Below are 22683 nucleotides of genomic sequence, written 5' to 3' on the forward strand. Positions count from 1 at the left end.
TTAAATAAAACAGAATATAGATGAGACATTCGTTTTTTCACACTAGCTAGCAGAAGGCAGAAACCCCACCCCCACCCCAGGATGCTCACAACCCAGGAGAACATTACACTGAGGATGGCCCTCACTTGTGCCATTATTTGAGGTTTGGGCTGTTGCTCATCCAAAATAACCACCATGAATTAAAACAAAACTCATCAAATCCTGGCAATTGTAGAGCTCTCCTGCAGCACCTCGCTCCCCACCCCTCAACAGGATGGAAAGGGGAGAAAGGGAAATCAGCAGAATGAAGATACAAAAACAAACCACCATAGAAATGGAAGCCAGGCTAGGAAGGAGACACCTACCCAGCCCCTGTCGCAGAACAAGGCTAAGAGGCCCAAAGGCACAGAGGCAAAGCCCAGGGTACCATGAAACGGAAGTATATGCTTTTGCAAGCTCTCCTACTCACGATGGACACGACTGGAAAGAAACAAAAAATAAACCATGTTGTCTTAAGGTCATAGAGTTATGAAAAATTGAAATGTTTTTGACTCTTTAAAGCTGTTTCAATAAATACTTGGTTGTTGTTGACATGCAAGGTGGAAAATCTACACAAGGAACAATCAAAAACATAAAGAGCAAGTAAATATCTTTTGGGAATTTGGACAAATACTTTTACTATTCAGAAGCAAGGCTTAATAGCTTAATAAGACAACATCTGTGAGCCAGTGATTATCACAGCAGCAGCGTTGTACTGGGACTTGCTGGAGAGGGACATCAAAGGTTCAAATCCCAGCTTTGCCACTTACCAGCTGAGCAATAATAGCTAAATTGCTACTTCTAAGTTTTGGGTTTCTCATCAATAAAATAGCAGTAACAGAATCATCTGCACAGACTTTAACAGAAAATAATGTAGCAGCACCCAACAGACTATGACAGACACACTACATAAATATGCTTTACTTTTAATAGATTCAATGATCACCAAGAAAGGACCAGTCACGTGAACACTGCTTTGGGTTGTTTTCTTACAGCTAAACTGGAGCCATATACATAGAACAGGGGCAATGCTAATTCTACTCTAGAATTGCAAAACGCTGGTCCACAGTAGGCAGCAGCTGACTAAGTTACTAAGTTCCATACATTCACTGGTACCACCAAATTACAGAAACAAGATTCTGGCAGGTTCTTAAGACAAGATTCCACTCTTACATATCATAGAAGTTTTGCAGAGACAAAAGGGACAAGGCAGGGTGTGGCAATGAGAATGTACTCAGGTGAGAGCAAGGGGTTGCTGCCACAGAGGTCCAGAATATACACAGAAAAAGAGCCCGAAATGGAACTAAAGAGGGAGAGTTACTGCCACACAGCAGCCAACAGCAGGCAGGTAGTGGCACCGAAGAAGACAGTAAAGAATGAACCCAGGAATGCAGGATTAGCCTGTGGTTTGGCAAACTACTGAGTGCTCTCCACAATGACAGGGTCATCCCTCTTGACACCAGGCCAGTCCAGGGCTTCCACATGCCTGGTCTGAACACAACCTACCTTTCTAAGCCTCTTTCATGCCGATGCTCCTTTTGGACGTCAGACTGATGTCCCACAGCAAATCTAGCCCAGAAAGATTAAGATTGCCTAGGGCTAATAACCCCCAAAATGAAAACATCTTGGCTTGCAACATCTAGACCCCATTTTGCCTTACCTCCGGCCCTCTGCTGGGCCTCCTAGATAGAACCCTTCCCAATCTCCAGAACTGTTCCTGCCTCACCTCCAGTAAAGCAAACCTGCAGAGCTTGGGTCACCAAAGAGCCTAAGAGTCTTCCCTGTGGGCAGAGTGAGGCAGCAACTTCTTCTTGGTGTTTTCCTATATCAAACTGGCAAAAAGATCCAGTGTTTGAGAGGCAGCTCCAGAAAGACATCTTTGTGTTCTCTTGGTGAGAATAAACTAGTGCCATCTATTTGGAAGGCAATTTGGCAATGGCTCTTGAAAGGTAAAACATCCTATACTGCTTGCCATCTGTCACTTCTGGGGGCTGCCTGCCCAGCAGCAGTACTTCCTTCCTGTGTCTGGGGAAGCCCACCCTTACATGAACAGGCTGAGCCTCACCTTCAGAAGCCCCCTCCCCCCCACCTTTCCCCATGCAGCTCTCTGTGAAGGGCTGCAGCATTAGCTCAGGGAGTCCCGGCCACTGCTACACAGCTCTACAGATCAGCGTGCTCACCCGACACAGCCCATTTCTAAACAGGGAGGCTTGGATTTTTCCCCCCATGCTCTTGGCCCCAACCTCAGTGTTTCCCCTCCTAGGTAAGTTAGAAACCACATGCTATCAGATAAACAAAAGCAAAACACCTCTTCTGCAAATTGTGCAAGTATTGTACTGTTTATAAAAGAATTCTGACAGATACATGAACACATCCTAATCTAGAAACTTTTTTTTTGGTTTTTCGAGACAGGGTTTCTCTGTATAGCCCTGGCTGTCCTGGAACTCACTCTGTAGACCAGGCTGGCCTCGAACTCAGAAATCCACCTGCCTCTGCCTCCCAAGTGCTGGGATTAAAGGCGTGCGCCACCACTGCCCCGGCCTAATCTAGAAACTTAAAAGACAAACCAATCAATATACTGGTAAAACTCTAAAAAGCAAACCGTTCATCTTTAGACAGACATGTGAAGCAGTCAATTATGGCAACTATAGAAATAATATTCTCCATATCATTTAGACCCACAGAGAGACAAAATCCTTAAAACTTAAAGCTGCAGATGTAGCTCGGTGACAAAGAACTTCCCTCATGTACAAGGGCCTGCTTTGATTTCCAACACCACAAAAAATAAAAAAATAAGGCAAATCAATAGGAGATGGTTGTGTGAGCTAGCAAGGCTTCATCCATGTATTTTTTTAAGGATACCTAGACAAGCAGATAGGTAAAAAGAGAAGGACAGATGAAGATGTACCATAAAATATTGTTTAGGTAAGAAAACAACAAAATCCACCCCTAACAGTGGTAGGTCTTAGGGAGGGGTATAAAGTAAACTTACTTTGTCTCTTGTGTGTTATCACGTGCAGTCTACCCTCATCAGACAATGTTTCAGTGTCACTTGCTCAGAAAGGACTTTTTAAATACCATATACTCCTTCCTGTTCTTCTCTATTACTGTGTTCTTTTAGAGTTGCATGTATTTACTGACTTACTGCCATTCTGAGCCACAAGGCAACAGGCTAAGAGGTGGCACTATGCTGAGCACCATCTTATCAGCACCAAACACAGTGCCTAACACAGTGCTGCCAAGTGAGTATCTGGCAAATGAATTACAAGACTCCTTTAAAGACTCAGCGAAACTTTCCCTGCTCCACGACAGTTGACAAGTGACCCTTTCTCCCATGGATCCCACTGGCCTTTGTAACCAGCCTTTGCAGACATCTGCCTCTCTGCAAAGACTATGCCTGTCTTGAAGGTAAAGATCCTCTTATAAATCTCTCTCAATACAATAGTTGAGGAACTGGCAGGAATGGGCATACACCTTTAATCCCAGCGCTGTAAATATGAGCCATCCTGGTCTACATAGCAAGCTATAGGATAGCTAGAGCTACATAAAGACCCTGCCTAAAACAATAAGATAAAAATCAAAACAAATAGTTGAGGAACAAATGTGCAGATGAGTAAACAACTCTCAAAGTTAACAACCTACGTGCATTAGTCTTACTGCACAGCAAAAGCAGACAGTGTAGAGTAAATGAGCTAAAGAAGAAATATCTTACAAGCTGGGCAGGTGGTAAGCACCTTTAATCTCAGCACTCAGACAGCAGAGGCAGGTGGATTTCTGTGAGGTCAAGGCCAATGTGGTCTAAAGCAAGTTCCAGATCAGCCAGGGTTACAGAGTGAACAAGGACTTGTCACAAAGCTTGTGAGTGTGAGTGTGAGTGTGTGTGTGTACATGAGTGAGTGAGAAAGAAGAAATATTCTACAAATTCAGTTGTGGACCTGAGCTCAATTAAGTTCCTAACAGCCTAAGACCACGGCAAGCACAAGCAAAATAGGCACTTGACTGCTTACTTCAAACAACTTTTCCTAAAGTCAGCATGTGGCAAACCACTACAGTCCAAATGCAAGAGAAGGGTGCTCTATTTTCCATTTTAAAAATGCTTGGTATCAATGTTATATGTCCTGCCAAGCAGGGAGAGCACTCACCTTTAATCCCAGCAGCAAGGAAGCAGAGGCAGATGATCTCTTGAGTCCGTGGCCACCTGATCTACAGATTGAGTTCCAGGACAGCCAGGGCTAGAACAAAATGATGTCTCAAAACAGCAAAAACAAAAACAAGTGAAATGTCCTGAACCTGGTGAATTCTATCAGGCTGTTGGGAAAGAAAGAACATCTTGAAGGGCAGGGTGAGGGTTTATGGTGACGATAAGAGCCTGCCCATGCAGGAGTATACTGACAGGTGAATGAAATATGGCTTCCCTGTGCACTGTAATTTTTCTCAAGTTTAGAATCTTTCAAATAAAAAAATAATGAAAACAAGCCTGGCATGGTGGCACGGGCCTTTAATCCCAGCATTCTGAAGGACAATCTCTTAAGAGGTCAAGGCCAGCCTTGTCTGCATAGTGAGTTCCAGAACGGCCAGGGCTGGCTATGCAGAGAGAGACCCTGTCTCAAGCCCCCACCCATTTTAAGAGAAAAGATGAAGCTGAGTCTAAGTGCATAGTTTAATATTTCTAGCTACTCGAAATACTGAGGCAGCAGGATCACAAGTTCAAGGCCAGTCTAGGCTACAAAGTGAGTTCAAAGCCAGACCAAGCAACTTTGTAAGATAAAGTGATGTCTCAAGGTAAGAGGGCTGAGGTTTGGTACCTAACTCAGTGATAAAGCACTCACAAGCATACTTGAGACCCTGTGTTCAAACTCTGATACCACCAAAAAACAAAATAATAAAAGTCTTCCTTTACTACCACTACAAGGAATTGGAAGAGGAGAAATAAAAGCACTTCAACAGAAAAGAAATTCTTAATAAATCACTTTAGAACAATTTTTAAAATATAGTATCTTCATTTTAAGATAATTATAAAGACCCATTTATACATGAAAGCGTGGTCATATACACCACAAACTCCCAACACATGGGAGGTTAAGACAGGAAGATCAGGAGTTCAAGGCCATAAAGGATTTGAGGCCATCCTGAGCTAAATAAAAACATTAATTACAAAGATCTACTCATGGTGTAAGGTTGGTTTCCTAGAACGAAGGAAAAAGCTACGATAAAGTGCCTTGTATAGGGATAGACTACACAATGGAACAAAGTCTCCAACTGGTAACTTCCAACTATGCAAAGAGATCATCTTCCCAATTCCAGAGCCAAGATAGAAAGGTTGACAACAAATAGCAAGAAAAACAGCAACCACAGACAACTAGATTTACATAATTTGATTCAGAAATTTAATATAAACTTCCGTTTGAAAATGTCAATTTGTCTAAGAAAAATTTTAAACATTTTAAAAATAAATACAAAAACAAAGAAACAAAAGAACCCACTGTTCTTATCCAGCAGTTGGAGCTAAACCACAAATACAAAAAGCCTGACCCAAAAAATTTGCAACTGTTGGTAGGCCACGCATTGGCGCAGATTTCCCGTGTACTGTGCCACTCACAACAACCTGGTAGCACTTGACACTACAGGTAGGAAAATAAGGGACCCGGCCATCTAGGTTCATTGAAAAAGGCCTCTTGGGCTGTGAGATGGCTCAGTAGGTAAAAACACTTGCCACAAAGCTGGATGACCTGAGTGTGATCCCCAGAACTCACATAAACAGAGTACTGACCCCGTAAGTTGTCCTCTAACCACATGTGTGGCACCTGTGTGCCTGCCCACAATAAATAAATAAGAGAAACTAAAACGATTTAGAGACTTTCTATCAGTTCCAGCATGTTGAAAGGTGAGACTTCCACCCAGTCTTCCCACCTGCTTAGAGGGCTCTACATACTCTAATATCACCGTCTCCCAGGACCTGCCCAAGCGTCCACTGCTTTCTGCCTGCCCACAACTCCCAGATCCTCTTAGGATATTCCTAACCTTTTGGTTTTAGATCATTGCAAATTCTCGTATAGGTAGAAGTAACAGAGAGTTCCTACATATCCTTGACCTGGTTTCTCCAAAGGAACACCTGATGTGACTACAGTTCAGTATTACCTACAATAACAGCCTTTATCTGAGTATTTTCACTTCCTAACATTACTACTAACATAGTAACTGGGATGCATTGTTGCCTCCCTTAACAATAATGGAAACAGCTCTTCAAAAGATCAATTTGTTTTTGAATCTGAAACAAGAAAAACGTAACACTCACCCATGGTGACATAAGGCAATTTATCAGTTGATCCATGAGGATAGATGCTGTAGAGATGAGGTCCAGTAACATCTACTCCCCCCAAAACTAGGGCTGCACCAATGTAACCTTGATACCTGGTGATCAGAATAGACACAAGGTAAGAATTGAGTCCTGAGTCACTGTAGTTTATGCAAAAAGCTGCACAACTCAGACAAGAGTTTTCCTTACACGTTTCACTAAGGAATTATTACCTGCATAGGAACCAGGCAGGGAACTAAAATCAGTTAAACATTTACAATGAGCTACTGTAAGCTGTGTGCAGTATACTTACCACATGACTCATTTCAGATCTGACACACAGACACCTTTTTAAAAGCACTATCATTCCCAGTTTAATAAAAGGGGGTGAGGGGTACAAAACTGAAGAGACATTAGAGAACTTGCTATTCCAAAGACTATCAGCACTGGATAATAAGGTACCAACTTAGTTAACAGTGAAGAGTTGCTAAATTCAAGCCATCCAGCTCTTCTAACAAGCAGTCTCACCACTCAATGGCTCATGTCACAACACCCTTTCCTTATGAATAAACCCACCACATAATAATCACAGATGCTAATAAGCAAAACGGGAAACCGCTGCGTCCTTCAGGGACATGCGGAGCTCCATCATGACCTATGAAGCTGCTGGTGGCCCACAAAGTAGGGCTATAGTTGTTCAGAAACACAAACAAAAAAATGTTTCCACCCACCTTCCCTCCACGTAACTGTGCACTCAGGTTGGGGCATTTGCTCAACTCTTTACCTAGTTGGTGATCGTTTCTACAGACACCTTTCCCTGGATTGGCTCAGTTTTTCACCAAGACAACTGCTGTACTTAATGAACATGGTGGATTTAGTTTTCAACTCTAAACCTTTAGCTCTTTAAAAAAACTGAAACCAACACGTGCTAAACTTGCCATACACTAAATCACAGATAAAGGAGCAAAGCCATCACTCCGATTGGGAAGCGCTACATGACGCGCAGAAGCACAACTGTGAAGTCCAGGCACCAAACTGCTGGTAATCTTCCATTTTCAAAGTGAAAAATTCAAGGATAGGAAAGAATTTTAGGAGCAGCATGATGAGAACCCAGAGATGATGGCTCAGCAGATAAAAGTGCTTGCTGCCAAGCCCATGATTGGAGGTTCAGTCCCCCAAGACCCACATGGTGGAAGGAGAAAACCAACTCTTCAGTTGTCCTCTGACCTCCTCCACATGTGCATCACCACCAACAAACACACACTAAAAACTATGCAATTTAAAGTATTTTTTAATTTTTTAAAGATGGCTGGAGAGGTGGCTCAGTGGTTAAGAGTATGTACTGCTTTGAAGAGAACCCAAGTTTAGTTCCCAACACCCATATCAAGAGGTTCACTACTGCCTGTAACTCTGGCTCCAGACAGCCCTCCAAGGGTGTTTGTACCTGAACAAACCTCACCAACTGACACACACAAAGTTAAAAACAAGGTTAAAAGATTATTTATTTATTTATTTATTTTTACAAGTCTCAGCCTAAAGAGGGAACAGAGGCCCTAACTGTGGAAACATCTAGTTCAAGGCTTGTTAGCAGCGGGCTCAAGGTTGGAGCCTGAGACACTACACAGACAAGCCAGAAAGGCTGGATGCATGCCTCCACCAATGCTGAGTTGTCTATTCTACTGCCTGCTGAGGAGATGGGCATCTGAATAAAGACAGTTCCTTCCCAGGCTTCCTGCTGCACGTCTTCAAAAAGAACTAAGATGTTTAGACAAATGACTGGCATCCTTAAATCTGAATCAGGGGCCTAGGGGGTAAAGGTCAATGGTAGAACATGTATTTGCACAGCACATGCAAGACCTGGGTTGGAACTCCAACACTAAAACAACACAAAAGCTCTGATCCAAAAAGCCTATTTATAGGACTCTAGCCCAAGAATACAGTCAGAGAAAGAAATATACAGAAATGTGTTCATCACAGCATGTTAGTGATGTAAAAGAAGATGGAGAAATGGCTGAATAAACATACCCAACAGAATATGACATTGATCACTAAAAACCACACCTTTTTTTGTACACTATTAATTGTGGTATGATCTTCTGGTTTTGACAATGTATATCAAAGGCTAAACATGCCTTTATGAATCACGGAATTTTTTGGAGCCAAGGAATTTATTCTAAAATACAGCCTGAGGAATTATGCAACCACCCAAATACTCGGAAAAATATCTTCAAAAGGGCCATATCATTAAAATTCAAAGTCTGGTAAATGTAGCATGAGACTGACAACACTAAAATAATAAATATACTTATATACTGTGTAGTTAATATAACTGTATTTTAATATAATTAGTATATTACTACTGATAGTTAGCACTTAAAAATTTTTGGGTCAGATCTCTGACAATTTACTACAATTCAGCCCTCATGCCTAACAGGCATTCATTCATTCACTTAAGTGTTTTATTTCATGTGGTGCGAGGGCTCTAGAACTCTTCTCTGGACTGGAGAGAACTCCTGAGTCTGGGCTCTCTACTAACCAATACAGCATTGTACACAGGGCAAGCTACAGAGCCATTTCTGTTAATGCATACACATGAAGCTATAGGTAAAGCATACAAGATCCAAAAAAGTCAAATAAAAAACGTTTAGGTGCCATTATAAATATCATCATCAGCCTTGCTTTTTACTTTTCAAATTATTGTACTCACATTCTTGTGTTATGAATGTCTAAGGAATGCATGAGCACCATACTGCATATGTGGAGGTCAGTAGGCAACTTACAGAAGTTTGTTCTCTCCTCCAGCATGTGGGGTCTAGGACTGTCAAACTCACTTTCAAACTTGGCAGCCTTTACCTGCTAAGCTAGCTAGTCAGCCCTTCATCTTTTTTTTCCCTCATAAATCAATGAGACAAAAACTATCACTGGCATTTTCCTAGGAAAAAACCCTACACTTAAGAAGTGTAAGACAGGGCTGAAGAGATGGCTCAGTGGTTAAGAGCACCCGACTGCTCTTCTGAAGGTCCTGAGTTCAAATTCCAGCAATCACATGGTGGCTCACAACCATCTGTAATGAGATCTGATGCCCTCTTCTGGTGTGTTTGAAGACAGCTATGGTGTACTTAGATGTAATAATAAATAAATCTTAAAAAAAAAAAGTGTAAGACACTCAGGCAGTGGTAGCGCACGCCTTTAATCCCAGCACTCGGGAGGCAGAGGCAGGTGGATTTCTGAGTTCGAGGCCAGCCTGGTCTACAGAGTGAGTTCCAGGACAGCCAGGGCTACACAGAGAAACCCTGTCTCGAAAAACAAAAAAAGAAGTGTAAGACAGGACTGGAGAAATGTCTTAATTTAGGAGTGCTTGATGCTTACCGAGGACCTGAGCTAAGTTCTCAGTATCCATAACAGGTGACTCACAGCTGCTCAGAGATCCAGTGCCCTCCTTTGGCCTCTGTGCAGGAGTCTCTGTGTGTGTGTGTGTGTGTGTGTGTGTGTGTGTGTGTATGCACTCACAAACACAAATAAAAATCTTTTTAAAAAAACGTAATATGACCCAACAAAGTCACAGCTGGCAGATCTTGACCCAAAGTGAAATGCAAAGTCTTTCTCCCCTAACCCACTCTCATTTTATGTAATTCACCCAAAAATGTCACCACACAGGAAGGACAAAACTATCTTGGTTTAAATTTTTAAATTAAAAAAATTTTTTTCTCAAAACATTACATAAAATTTAACTCTGACCAGGCATGGTAAGGTCGGCACTTGAGAGGAGAGGCAGTAGATCTCTGTAAGTTCAAGGCCAGTCAGATCTACACAGCAGCTTCCAGGTCAACTAGAGATACAGTGAGACCCTATCTCACAACACAAGTAAATAAATAACCTTTATAAACTGTACTAAATAAAAATGAAGCACTGGAGAGGAAAAAAAAAAGAGCAACTACAGAATTCTTAAACCATATTAGAGAGATTCAATATTTGCTAATTTGCTTTGAAATTTTCCTTAAAAACAAATGTAAAAATTGTTTTATGCAATAGGCCATATGGTCCACCAGGGGGAGCTTTATATTTAAAATTAAGATCTATAATTTTTTTTTTAAATCAGTGTCATAAATGATGAGTTGGTTTCATGCTGTAACTGGAGCATTTACTTGGTAGGAATAATTCCCCTGCATTAGCATGACGGCCTCGTGTACAGAGTGCTGAGCAGCAGAGGAGAGATTAAGACTCGAGCTTAGGGTCTCTCATCTGTACAGTGGGAACTAACTCACTAACCTCCCTGCACAGACACACTGAGAATGCAGAGCGATCCCAGAGGACAAGGGCAACACACCACAGCAAAGCAAGAGCTATGACAAATACACTCCAACCCAAAGGTGACACTGACACAAAAATCCCTAAAAGTTATCACCACATTATTCTCCTACTTTCATTCTAACTTTTAAAAACAGGACAGAAATCTCCCAATCTATAAGTATTGGCAATATTTTGTTTTAAATGCCACCTGACCTATATACACCTCTTTAAGCCAGTGAGCTCACGATATTCACAGACGCAGGTGTCTGAGGCTCACTCCTCACATAAGGAAAGGAGGAGTATGCTAAGGGTAAGGCAGGTCTCAGGAAGAAAAGTGGGCACGATTTTCCACTGTAACAGACTTGAGGGCTGATCTTGGTGATCCACACGCCTGAGAAGAGGGAACCTCAACTAAAGGCCTAAGGGCACTTTTCTTCATTACTAATGATGGATGAGGGCCCAGCACACCTGGCAGTGCTATTCCTACAAATGTGGTTCTGAACTATACTAAAAAAAATCTAGCCGGGCGGTGATGACACACACCTTTAATCCCAGCACCTAGGGGGCAGAGGCCACCCTGGTCTATAGAGCTAGTTCCAGGACAGTCAGGGCCACTGAGAAAAATCCTGTACAGGGGAAAAGAATCTAGCTAAGAAAGTCAGAGGGAGCTAGCCAGTAAGTAAACAGTGTTCCTCTGTGGTTTCTGTCAGGGTCTTGACCTGAGTTCTTGCCTTGGTTCCCCCAGAAGATGGACTGTAACCTGTAAGATGAATGAAGCAAACCCTTTCCTTTCCAAGTTGTTTTCAGTAAAGATATTTATCACAGCAAACTAGAAAAATACTGCTTCTCACTTATGTAGAACACATGAGAAAACCAACTTAAGATTTTATAACATCAAAACCTCTACAAACATAAATAATGGGGAAATAAAAACAAAATAATATAATAATTATATTATTATATTATTAATGGGGAAAAAAACAAAACTCGTATGAACTGTGTGTGGGAGTTATCACAGAATAAAGTTCGGAAACCTGTTTATGTATGCATGTATATGCAAATATATTGCATATGTATATGCATATATGTATGTGCAATATATATTCATGTGTGCAGGTGTGTGTGGGTGTGTGTGTAAAAAAGGTGTGCAGCACCACTGCCTGGCTTTGTTTCTTTTAAACAGGACACAGTAACAGCCCTTAACTCAGAGTTAAAGAAAAACATGAAACAGTACATAGAACACTTTGGTCTGCAAGGCCAAGAAAGAGAGGCAGGCTGGTAAAAATTAATATTATTTTACCCACTTTACCCACTAATACATGACTATAAGCCACTTCTCACTGTATTGTTATTTTCCTGCTAAAAAGGGAAAAAAAGAAAAAAAGAAAGAGTTGTGTTAGCTGGACAGTGGTGGCCTTTAATCCCAGCACTCAGGAGGAGGCAGAGGCAGGTAGAACTCTGAAAGTTTGAGGCCAGCCTGGTCTTCAAAGGTAGTTCTATTCCAGCCAAGCTACACTGAGAAACCCTGTCTTGAAAAACAAAAACGAACAAACAAATAAAAGCAAAACACAGTTGTGTTTAAATGGTAGAGAAATGAGTAGGATTTACAAGACAACTCAAAGTACTATTTTACTGTAAGCAAATGTGGTCCTATCCAGTAATATCTCTATGCTACAAGAAGTTACTACACTGGCCACAATTCAGAGCAAATCATCCCCATGATACATCAGACCATACAATCCATTTCATTATCAAATGCTTTAAAAATTAAAAATAGCTTTCTAATTGATTTCTGGAACAAAATATGTTCTTCTGAATATTTTTTTCCCTAGTTTCCAGGCATCTTCATGCTAAAAATCTAAGGTTTAAAAAAAGAAAGAAAGAAAAGAGAAGGGAAGAGACTACACCGAAGTCCACACCCTGGAACCTTACCTGAAGAGCATCTGCTTCAGCATCCGATTAGCTGTAACAACTCTCGGGAGGCGGCCAGTGGTCAGAGAGTGGAGCTCCAAGTTGGAAGAAATAAGCTGGGTTGTCATGTCTGTGTCTGCAGCTGTCCCAGCACCACAGCAACTGAAGCATACCACAAACACATTCAATTACCAGAAAGCTCAATTAGAAGTAGAGCCTCTAGGCTAACTCCACAAAGTTCAAGTACATGAGAGGTGTTCTGAGTAGTCTGCAATGAAATTTCTGTCTAACCAGCCTTAACCGTAAAATGAAGACACACAACTAATTACATGAAAACATATTCTCTATGGTACAATGGGACATTTCAATTAATCCATTTCTCTGCACCAAACAGAGTGTATGTCTTAGGCCTATTACAAGGACATCCAAATTGTACAAAAGAAGGCAGTGTGTTAAAGTCTTGCAATCCAATATTGACACTAGACAGTACCGATTATTTCAGAACTAAGTAAAGGAAATATGGGAAGAGAAAATTATAATATACCATAAAATAACAGAGGTACAATAGGGCATGGGAAGATAGAGAACAAAGCAGTTAGTTCCTTTTTGCTTGTCTTTACAGCACGTGTGTGTGTGTGTGTGTGTGTGTGTGTGTGTGTGTGTGTGTTTGACACACACTGGTACCATGGAAGCATGTGGCGGTCAGAGAACATCTTCCAGAATTTGGTTCTGTCCTTCTAGGTAGATCCTGAGGATCCAACTCAAGTCGGGCTTGGTGGCAACCTGCTGCACCACCTCACCAGCCCTGAAAGAGGATGAGCTCTGAGTGTTAATGCAAGGGGTTTTTGTTTTGTTTTGTTGAGTTGGCTTTGGAAGAACAGAAACAGTCTAAAAGTAAAAAGGAGAAAAAAGTGTTTTTACTTTGTTTTTTAAATCTTATTTGTCTGTATACGCATTGGGTGAGAGTCTGCATACATCTGTGTGGGATACTCTTAGGAACCCTTAAAAGGGCACTGGATCCCCTGGAACTAGAATTACAGGTGTTTGTGAACAGCCTGAATGAGTGCTGGGGTCCAAACTCTGTCCGTATGCTTGAGCATGAATCTGGGAACCCAGGACGTGCTCTCTTCCCCTGGGAAGGATGCTTCTAACTAGAGCCACTGGCATAAGCGAAGGAGAAACAGCTCATACTTAAGAGGAACAGGAATAAGAACAGAGAGAAAGAAAGTGGAACACAGGCTGCCTGAGGGGTCGTACAAGGTCTCAAATACCACACCAGAGTTTCAATTTTACCTTCTAGGTAGTAATATAGAAACACAATGTCTCTCAAAAAGCTTTTAAAGAGGAAAGGGGCATGACTGGCTCTGTGTTATACAGAGGAAGTATGGCAGAAGAGTGAACATTAGTAAAGAAACCAGAAGCAGACAAATTCTAAAAGATAGTCTCTGACCCTCACATGCTTTCGTGGCACAAGTGTGTGACACATACACACACAAACACACATGCTGTAAAGACAAGCAAAAAGGAACTAACTGCTTTGTTCTCCATCTTCCCATGCCTACTGTACCTCTGTTATTTTATGGTATATTATAATTTTCTCTTCCATTTTTCCTTTACTCACTTCTGAAATAATAAATCAAGCCTGTCTAGCTAAAACATTCAGCTGAGAAAAAAAAAAGAACCCAAATGAAGGTCACAGCAGAGAAGAAACCAGGAGGGAAGGGACTCAAGAGGCATATGGGAAGCAGAACTTTCGACCAACTCAAAAAGACTAAGGCAATAGGAGGACTCCACCATGAGGAGTACAGGTGACAAGTTATGTCTTAAGCTATTTGTTTGACACAGAGTCTCATTTACCCTAGATTAGCCTCAAATTCACTATATAGCCTTGACCTTGAACTCCTGACCTTCCTGCTTCCACCTCCCCAGTGCTGAAATCACAGGCCTCACCACCACTCCCATCTCCTGCAGTGATGATGACATACATCCCAGCCCAAAACACCTCTAAGAGAGCTAAAAAAACAGTCTCAACAGCAAGCAGGTTGCAGAGAGGATATGGTAATGGTCCATTTTTAGTCCCAACATGCCAGAAGATTTCAGAGTAGTTCAAATTCAACAATACTTACTAAATATTAGGAGATATGAAGTGAATTTTTGAACAGTTTTTGTCAGCAACAACCATCCCTTCAGTTGCTCTCGTGTCTGCTCCAAGAACTATGCCATCCTATTTTTTAGAGAAAAAAGGTTTTCAACAATTTATATACATAAGATAGTATTTAAGAAAAACAATGTTGGCCATTCTCTGCTCCCAGAATTCCATATCCCCAGTCAAAATTCCTACCAAAACTATTGTCCTACATTATTAGTACATCCTTAATAAATGTCAATGGCTAATTCTTGAGGTGATTAAGACTCATTTCCATCTTCAATCAAGGCGCAACGATTCAGTAAATTCCTTTTAAATCACAGAGCTAAACTGGAAAGAAAAAATGTGGAATGAAGACCCACAATCTTTCCAACAAAATATTTCCAACAAAATAGGTCAGCAAGTACAATACACTAGTCGGGCAAGCCTGGAAAACTGAATTCCATTGTAAGAAGCCACATGAAGCTCAGAATGGACTCCACCAAGTTGTTCTCTGACCTCTACACTTGTCCCATAGCATATGTACAAGCACATACACAGAGAAAATTTAGGAAACAGTCACCTCTATTAGTTTTTGAAATGTGACTCTCTTCACCCCACTAACAACATTAATCGCTAGCCTTTATTATCTTTACAGTTTATTTCAGGATTTATCTCCATTTGATGGATAGAGATTTAACTCTGTAAAAAAAAAAAAAAAAGGCTGAGGGCAGAGTGGCTCTCCCAACGTTGTGGAGGCAGAAGCAGGTAAATTTCTAGTTTAAAGCAGCCTGATCTACAACAATCGGGGCTATATAATGAGACCCTGTCTCAAAGGGGGGGGGGGGGGGGGGGACTAAACTGCCCAAGTAGTTCACTAGAAACAGTATGGAAGCATTAAACATCTAAACAAACCAATTAATCCCAAATTCTGTGCTTTCCCATTGTAGCATCCTGCTTCCTAGAGTACCTTAGGAAAAGCCAAATTGCCCTCATGTGTAAAACTTCAAAATGAGTAAATACAAACTATTTAACATGTAAAACCTCTTGATCAAGGCATTCCCTAATAAAAGCCGATTCTCATGATGCACTCTGACAGTTCTAGCTGGAAGCTTGAGTCCAAGTGGTCTAACTACGGTTAATAGGTCAGTTACCGCTACGGTCGGCCTGTCTAGGCTTACCTTATACACCACCCCCGCGATGGTAGTGCCAGTTTTCCGAGCTTTCGGGAGCTTGAACCCCTTTTTTGCGAAATCCGCTTCCAAGACAGCATTCCTAAGGGAAGGCACAGAAATCAAGTGTTAGAGGACAAGACCACTGGCGAGAAGAGTGGGTGCTTAGGAAGGAACTCAATTTTCTTCCACCCCAGTGTGATCACTGGATTCTCCCATTATTAGCACCATCGGCGAGGAATTACAGATCGGGGCGGTGACCCAATCCCTCCAAAGCCACAGGAAAGTCCAAATCCTTACACACTGGCAAGGGGAGAGGGCCGCGCCGGCCTCAGAAGCAGCCCGCGCTGGGGCCCGATTCCCTGAGTCACACGGCCGCGGGCACCATCCCCACGCTCGCCTCACGCCCCCGACCCCGGCCGCAGCCCAGTTCCGATCCGGCGTACAGAGTTCCCACTCGGGTCCCGATCGCGCCCCCGGGCATGAACACACCTGCGACAATTATCAAAAGAAAAGCCTCCGACCGGTGGCTGAAACACCGACACAGCCGCCATCTTGCCAAGAAAGTGTTTCCGGGCCGAGGGCGGAGCGACAAAAAAAGAACTTAGCACTTCCGGCGCCGCGAGAGACCGGGACGAGAGGGCGGGGCAAACTTCGAACTGGCGCTCTTGGACATAGAGTTCTTGAGTTCTCACTTCCTAGAGAGGCTTGGGTCTTTGAAGTAGTTTTGCCTCAAGTCCTGGGAAGGGGAAACTGACGATCAGCCGAAGGGATGGAATTTGTTAAATCAGATAATAAAATTCCCCCAATAACCAAATCTCCTGACGCTCAGACCAGATCTGTTTCTGCGGTTAAACTAGAATCCGGCGTGTATCAGGGACATCCACACACCCCAGGTCCAGGCAAAGCCGCTGAGCAAATCCCTTTCAACTCCCTTATTTCCTACTGTTAGTGTGTAACGGAGCTTTCACCTTCCTCAGAAAGGCAAACAGACACATGGAAAGACGTTTCGTGCCCTGAGTCACGAGGACAAGGCAACCCCAAGCCCCCAGTGAGACACTGCTTTGGACCCACTACAATGACTGGAGTTGGACAGAGAAAAACTCTCTGTGACAGGTGGGAATATAAAACGGTCATCTGCTCCGGAAAACGAACTGGATCTTAAACCAAAATTATCACTGTCATACCTACCCAGAAGAACTGGAAAGCTAAGTTCACAGATGCTTCTAGGCAAATGAGCATAGCAACCAGGTACCTAACAGGCAAATCGGGAAACAACACAAATGCCCATTGACGGATGAATGAGTAAACAAAATGTGGAATATCAGCACAGTGAAACAGTATTAGGCCGTAAAAGGGAAGGGAATGTGATACCTACTAAATCAGGGGTGACCCTGGAAAACAATTTGCTAAATATAAAGAGACTAGGCATGGAGAAGAAGAACCACATTGTATAATTACATTCACATGTGATATACTATACATTCATGTGGTAATCATGTTCACATGCCTGTGGGTACATGTGGGTGTATGGTTAATGTTGGGAGTCCTCCACCACTCTCCACTTTACTCTTTCAGTCATCTTCCCTCTGGGCCATCTCCCCAGCCTTAGAGAGTTCCATTTGTATGAAGTATCTCAAAATAGGCAAATCTGCAGAAGCATAAAGTGAATCAGTAGTTGTTAAGGCTGAAGGAGAGGCACTGGATTGTTTATGGGCACAGAATTCATAATGTTACCCAGCACTATGAGTGCAGTGTTATGTAATTTTAAGAAAATCTTCTACTGATGGAAATGTGAGGCTTGCTGCGGAAGTCAGGAAAATATTTTTAAACTTATTTAGGCAATAAGTGACACCCTCCATGACTGTGAAATGAATTCATTTACAAATATTTATTAAGCACCTACTATGTCCTATTATGATTGTAGCTGAAGACAGACGGATGGATAGATAAATGAATGAATGAATGAATAACATCCTAAGGATCTAGAACCAGTGTCTCAACCATATTTTTAGTAAATGTTCACTAAAAATTAAGTTCCATCTGATTGCATCTCTGGGTCTTTTGAAATAAAGAAAATAAGTTCTAATTTTGAAGCCCTGTGCTAAGAATAGGCTCGGAGAGTGGGTCCTAGCCCAGCTTAGCTTGAGTGCTTGCTTGCTGAAAGCCACAGGTGAAGATAATAACTCCTTGTAATGATGTTTCTGCAGCTAGAGAAAACAAAGGTCACCTGTCAAAGCCCCAGAAAATAGGCAAAAGGAATTCATAGTCCTTATATTCCCAAACTCCTGAACTGTAAGGCAATACATTTCTGTTGTCTATGCCATCCAGCTTAGAGTAATTTGTTATGGCTGCCTATCAAAGTCAGACGCCTCACAAGTTTACAGTCCAAAGAAGAGAAAAACCCAGAACAAATCTTTTTGGTGGTGGAGTGTAAGTAGGATCGGGCTGGTTTAGAAGTCTGGGAGTGTAATCCTATGAGACACACAAGAGGAACAGATGAAAAATGACAAAATCAACTTTTAGACATGGCTTTTGGGGAGTCAGAGTTCTGAGCCTGAAGCAGAGGAAGGCACGGCAGTGGGAAAATGACTGTGTCCTTCTGTGGGGTCTGATGGCAGTGGAAAAATGACTGTGTCCTTCTGTGGGGTCTAATGGCAGTGGGAAAATGACTGTGTCCTTCTGTGGAGTCTGACAGAAGTTATGGAGTCCTTGCCAGGCTGATCTGAAGAAGTGTCATTGCCTCTAGAGATGGTCGGCAAAGCCCAGCAGAGGGCGACTGGGAACCTCGAGGAGACCTGGGAGTAGACAGTAAGTGGCTGAGCCAGAGGCCTGCCAATGAATAGCAGCTCCAGGCAGACCAGGCATAATCAGTAAAGCTTTAGTCATTAAGAGCCCTGCTCAGCTTTCTTTTTTACCTTCAGTGCTGTTCCCTGGAACTGCAACCCACTCCAGAATGCTCATCCTTTGTCTTGGACACTTCCCTACCTACTCCTTGGCTACCAAGCTAATGATCAGTAAAGCTTCTACCCTACGTGGCTGTGTGACCTCAGGGGATGTACCAGACTCTCTGTGTCTCAATTCCCAAATAGCACAGTAACAGACTCAAAGTCCTGATCTCTGTCCTATAGACAGGATCTCAGGATTGTCCTGGGCACCATAAATGTACCAGACAAACACTGGGAAAACAGATATCTTGGAGACAGGCACAGTGCCTGCCTGCAGGGAACTGACATGCTCTAAGGACCCACTATCATTTTTGTCCAGCTATGCAAATGATGCATGGAAGGGCAAAGTCTTAGCTCAAGACCATACTGTTGATAAATGTCAGAGTCAAGATTCACCCTCATAGCACCTTTACTGCCAGCCCTGACAACTACAGTTCCCTGACTTCCGAATCTGCTGGGCTCTGACAATGCAAAAGTAAGATTTTCTCCTCCCCAAAATCTACCCTCTGTCAGCTCCTTACCAGCCAGGTGATGTCAGGCAGATCTCTTTATCTCTTTGTAACTCCATTTTTTCATCTATAAAATGAGAAAACATTGAAGTCCCCCTCAATACATAAGCATGACACGAACACCTGTTGACACTTCACTTATTCATTCATTCATTCATTCGTTCAGATTTTATTAAGAACCTCCTTGGTGACAAACTTTGTGCAAGATCATAACCTTGAGGGGCATTGTTCTAAGAACTATATGTCCAGTTCTTCGTGCTACGTGGCCTAAGGGACGCATTGGGAGCATAGCCAAAAGGTTTCCTCATCCACCTAAGGCAGCAGGCAGGCACTCAGATGACAGCAGTTAGCAAGAAGACCTAGAGAGCAGACAGCACTTTCCATGAAGAAAGCGCAGCGGCACTTGGCCCCGGCATGCCCCCGAATTTTCCAAGCACCAGTAGAGCAGCAGCCCCCACCCTACCAAGTCTACAGACTGACTGGGAACCCAGTGCGGGACAGGTGGAGAGGGCCCACCCCAGCCCCCATCAGGATATGCACAGTAGAGGGCTCCCCACGAGAGCTGACTTGGCCCTCTTCCCATTGCAGGGAGAGCGGTCCATGATGCTCCTGGTTACCATGGCAACTGGGCCCTTGTTTTTCCTCCTTCATAAATAAGCTATAAATAGACAGGGTAACCTGTGTGCCTTCCTTTGCATGAATTAGCGCAGCTGCTCCAGGCTCCAGGGCCCTTGGCCCAGCACCCAGGTGCCAAGCCGCCCTGCATGGCCCACAGAAGCCCAGCTCCAGTGGGAGGGGTGCAGTCAGACACATGACAATGCCTCCAAGAGTAGATTCCCTCCACCTGAAACCCACAGAACTATAGACACATACGATACGCACAGGCTGGGTTAGGTGGGCCCTGTGTTTGCCAGCCCTGGCTGATGGTGAGAAGAAACAGAGCCTCCCCTCCTGCTTCTTGTCCAGCCTTTGCAAGACACAATGAAATAAATTATCAGCATAGCCCTCACTTCCCTAGCGTGGGAGGACTTACCAACCTCCCATCCCGGTTGAGTCATCCTGGTTGATGTTTGTTTGTTGAAATCTTTCAACATGCCAGAGGCTGTGTTAAATACCTCCCAGGTTACATCCCCCATTCACTTATTACTGGTTTGTAGGCAGTGAACTGTCCACCTGCAGAGAAGAGGTACTTGGCTCACGACACAGCCGATTTGAAAGAGAATAATAATACAAACCCAGACCTGACCTGTCCGCAGGGCTTGTTCCTAACCCCAAGTCATTTGGATCAGAAACCTGATTTGTTCTCTCTAACCAGGAGAGAAAAAAATAAGTGAGCCCTTTAAGTCAGGAGCTTAGAAGGGCCAGGGACTGACTTAAAGCCACACAGTGAAGCAGTCAGTCAGGGCAGAATCTAAAGCCATACACAGCTCTAGAATGCAGGACAAAGCCTGGTCCTCTCATGAGAACACTGGGGAACCGTGGAAGGTATTTAAGCAGAGATGGACACATGACACTTAAATAGAAAGACAAGACCCCATAAAGGCCACTTTTCTGTTTGTTTGTTTGTTCACTTGTTTGTTTGTTTGTTTGTTTGTTTGAGACAGGGTCTTATGTAGCCAGGAGTGACCTTGAACTTCTGATCCTCCTGCCTCTACTTCCCAAAAGCTGTTTACAGATGGGGAGCCACTATACCTCTGCGGTGCTTTGAGTAAGGGTGATCCCCATAGGTTCATCTTAGTCATCAGGGAGTGGCACTACTTGAGAAGGATTAGGAGGTGTGGCCTTGTTGGAGGAAGTGTGCCACTGGGATGGGCTTTGAGGTTTCAAAAGCAGAAGCCAGGCCCAGTCTCTCTCTTCCTGCTGTCTGTGAATCTAGATGTAGAACTCTCAGCTACTTCTCCAGCACCATGTCTACATGCGTGCTACCACATTCCCCTCCACCCTCCCTCCCATGATGACAATGGACCAAATCTCTGAAACCATCATGGTGTCTCTTCATAGCAGGAAAATACTAGGACAATCTGGTGTGTGTAGTGCTGAGGATCAAATTCAGAATGTTGTGTTTGCTAGGCAAGCACTTTACCAGCTGAACCACATCCCCAACCCTGGTTGCTTCTTCAGTTTTGCAGGCCCTGCCTTGACAGTGCCCTTGACTCTCAGGCGCATCCATTATCTTCTACATGGTTCAGAACTTCCTGGCTCTTCCATCATTATTATTCTGTCACTGCTTCATCAGACTCATCCAGTGTCTGGTACCTTGCTGGGTGTAGAAACAGGGCTCTGCCCTCAAGAGGAGCACACACATAAATAAAGGAGAAAGTAAAAGGGTCAGATGGACCAATAAGGACTGCAAAAATCAGCCAGGCAGTGGTGGCACACACCTTTAATCTCAGCACTTGGGAGGCAGAGGCAGGTGGATTTCTGAGTTCAAGGTCTACAGAGTGAGTTCCAGGACAGCCAGGGCTATACAGAGAAACCCTGTCTCAAAAAAAAAAAAAAAATATATATATATATATATACACACACATATATATATGACTGCAAAAATCCACAGAGCCTCCAGGGAGAGGGAACTCAACTTTCTCAGCAAGTGCTCAGAAGGACTTGAGGCCACCGACAAAGCCCCAGCACTGAGTAAGGCCTGAATAGCTAGGGCTATAGGGAGGAAGAAAGAGTGTGGTTTCAGTAGTCACGTGCACAGAACCATGGAGTTGCTGGGCCTGGCGGGTAGCAAACACTAAAACAATTTATAGGATGAGGATAAGTATAATCTTGGGCAAGGCTGCAGGACTAGGTGCCCATGCCAAGGCTGAAAGCTGGCTGTGGCCATCTCAGCAGCATGATGAAGAGCAGGTGGGAGCAGGAATGATAAAGGCTGTCAGAGGAGAGCAGGGAAGAGTGACAAAGAGGGCCTAGACCAGAGTGGTAGCAGGAAGGACAGGGGTGGGGACAGTCTAGTAGAGGTAGTACAAGGCACTAGATAGACCAGGCAAAGATGAAAGTTGGGGGTGGGGACAGAGGGAGGAGTCCCTGTTGTCCTTTCAGAGTCCAACCTGGGGTGGCTCAACCAGTCTGTGCTGGGGACAGGGGACAGAGGCTCAAAGCCTTGTGGGAAGTCGTGTGTTTCTTGGACTGTCCCAGTGAGTGATGGAGGAGAACTCAGTGTCTGACAGTCACTGGTGGGGACAGGAAGAGTGAGCCGGTCCCAGGAGCCGACTTCTTCTCTAATGACAACACTCAGAAATCACAGCGATATCTGACACGAGGGCTTTTCTAACTGCTATTGGGTGAGCTGAGCAGCACATGCCTTCTGCAAAGCCATTGAATGATTCAAGATCCTTAGGAAAGGCTTGAACACTTGGCCCCCACGACCTCTTACAAGAGATCTATTCTCAGCTAAGACAGATGTTTAAAG

General features: G+C 43.4%; 1 protein-coding gene across 2 annotated transcripts in view; it reads right to left on the minus strand.

Moving 5' to 3' along the window:
* The window catches only part of Psmb7 (proteasome (prosome, macropain) subunit, beta type 7), a 55907-nt gene extending 39492 nt beyond the window's left edge, over positions 1-16415 (minus strand). Inside the window, exons 1-5 of one of the 2 annotated variants that reach the window (NM_011187.1) lie at positions 16304-16369; positions 15821-15914; positions 14641-14738; positions 12536-12676; positions 6314-6429 (exon numbers count right to left, since the gene is read on the minus strand). In NM_011187.1, the coding sequence (NP_035317.1) occupies positions 6314-6429; positions 12536-12676; positions 14641-14738; positions 15821-15914; positions 16304-16365 (511 nt within the window). In that variant the 5' untranslated portion in view covers positions 16366-16369. Of the gene's footprint in view, positions 1-6313; positions 6430-12535; positions 12677-14640; positions 14739-15820; positions 15915-16303 lie in introns of both variants that reach the window. The other variant, XM_006497785.2, reaches the window with a different exon arrangement.
* Positions 16416-22683: the final 6268 nt, after the last annotated feature.

The sequence above is a fragment of the Mus musculus genome, chromosome 2 (assembly GCF_000001635.26).
Source record: "Mus musculus strain C57BL/6J chromosome 2, GRCm38.p6 C57BL/6J".
NCBI classification, from domain to species: domain Eukaryota; kingdom Metazoa; phylum Chordata; class Mammalia; order Rodentia; family Muridae; genus Mus; species Mus musculus.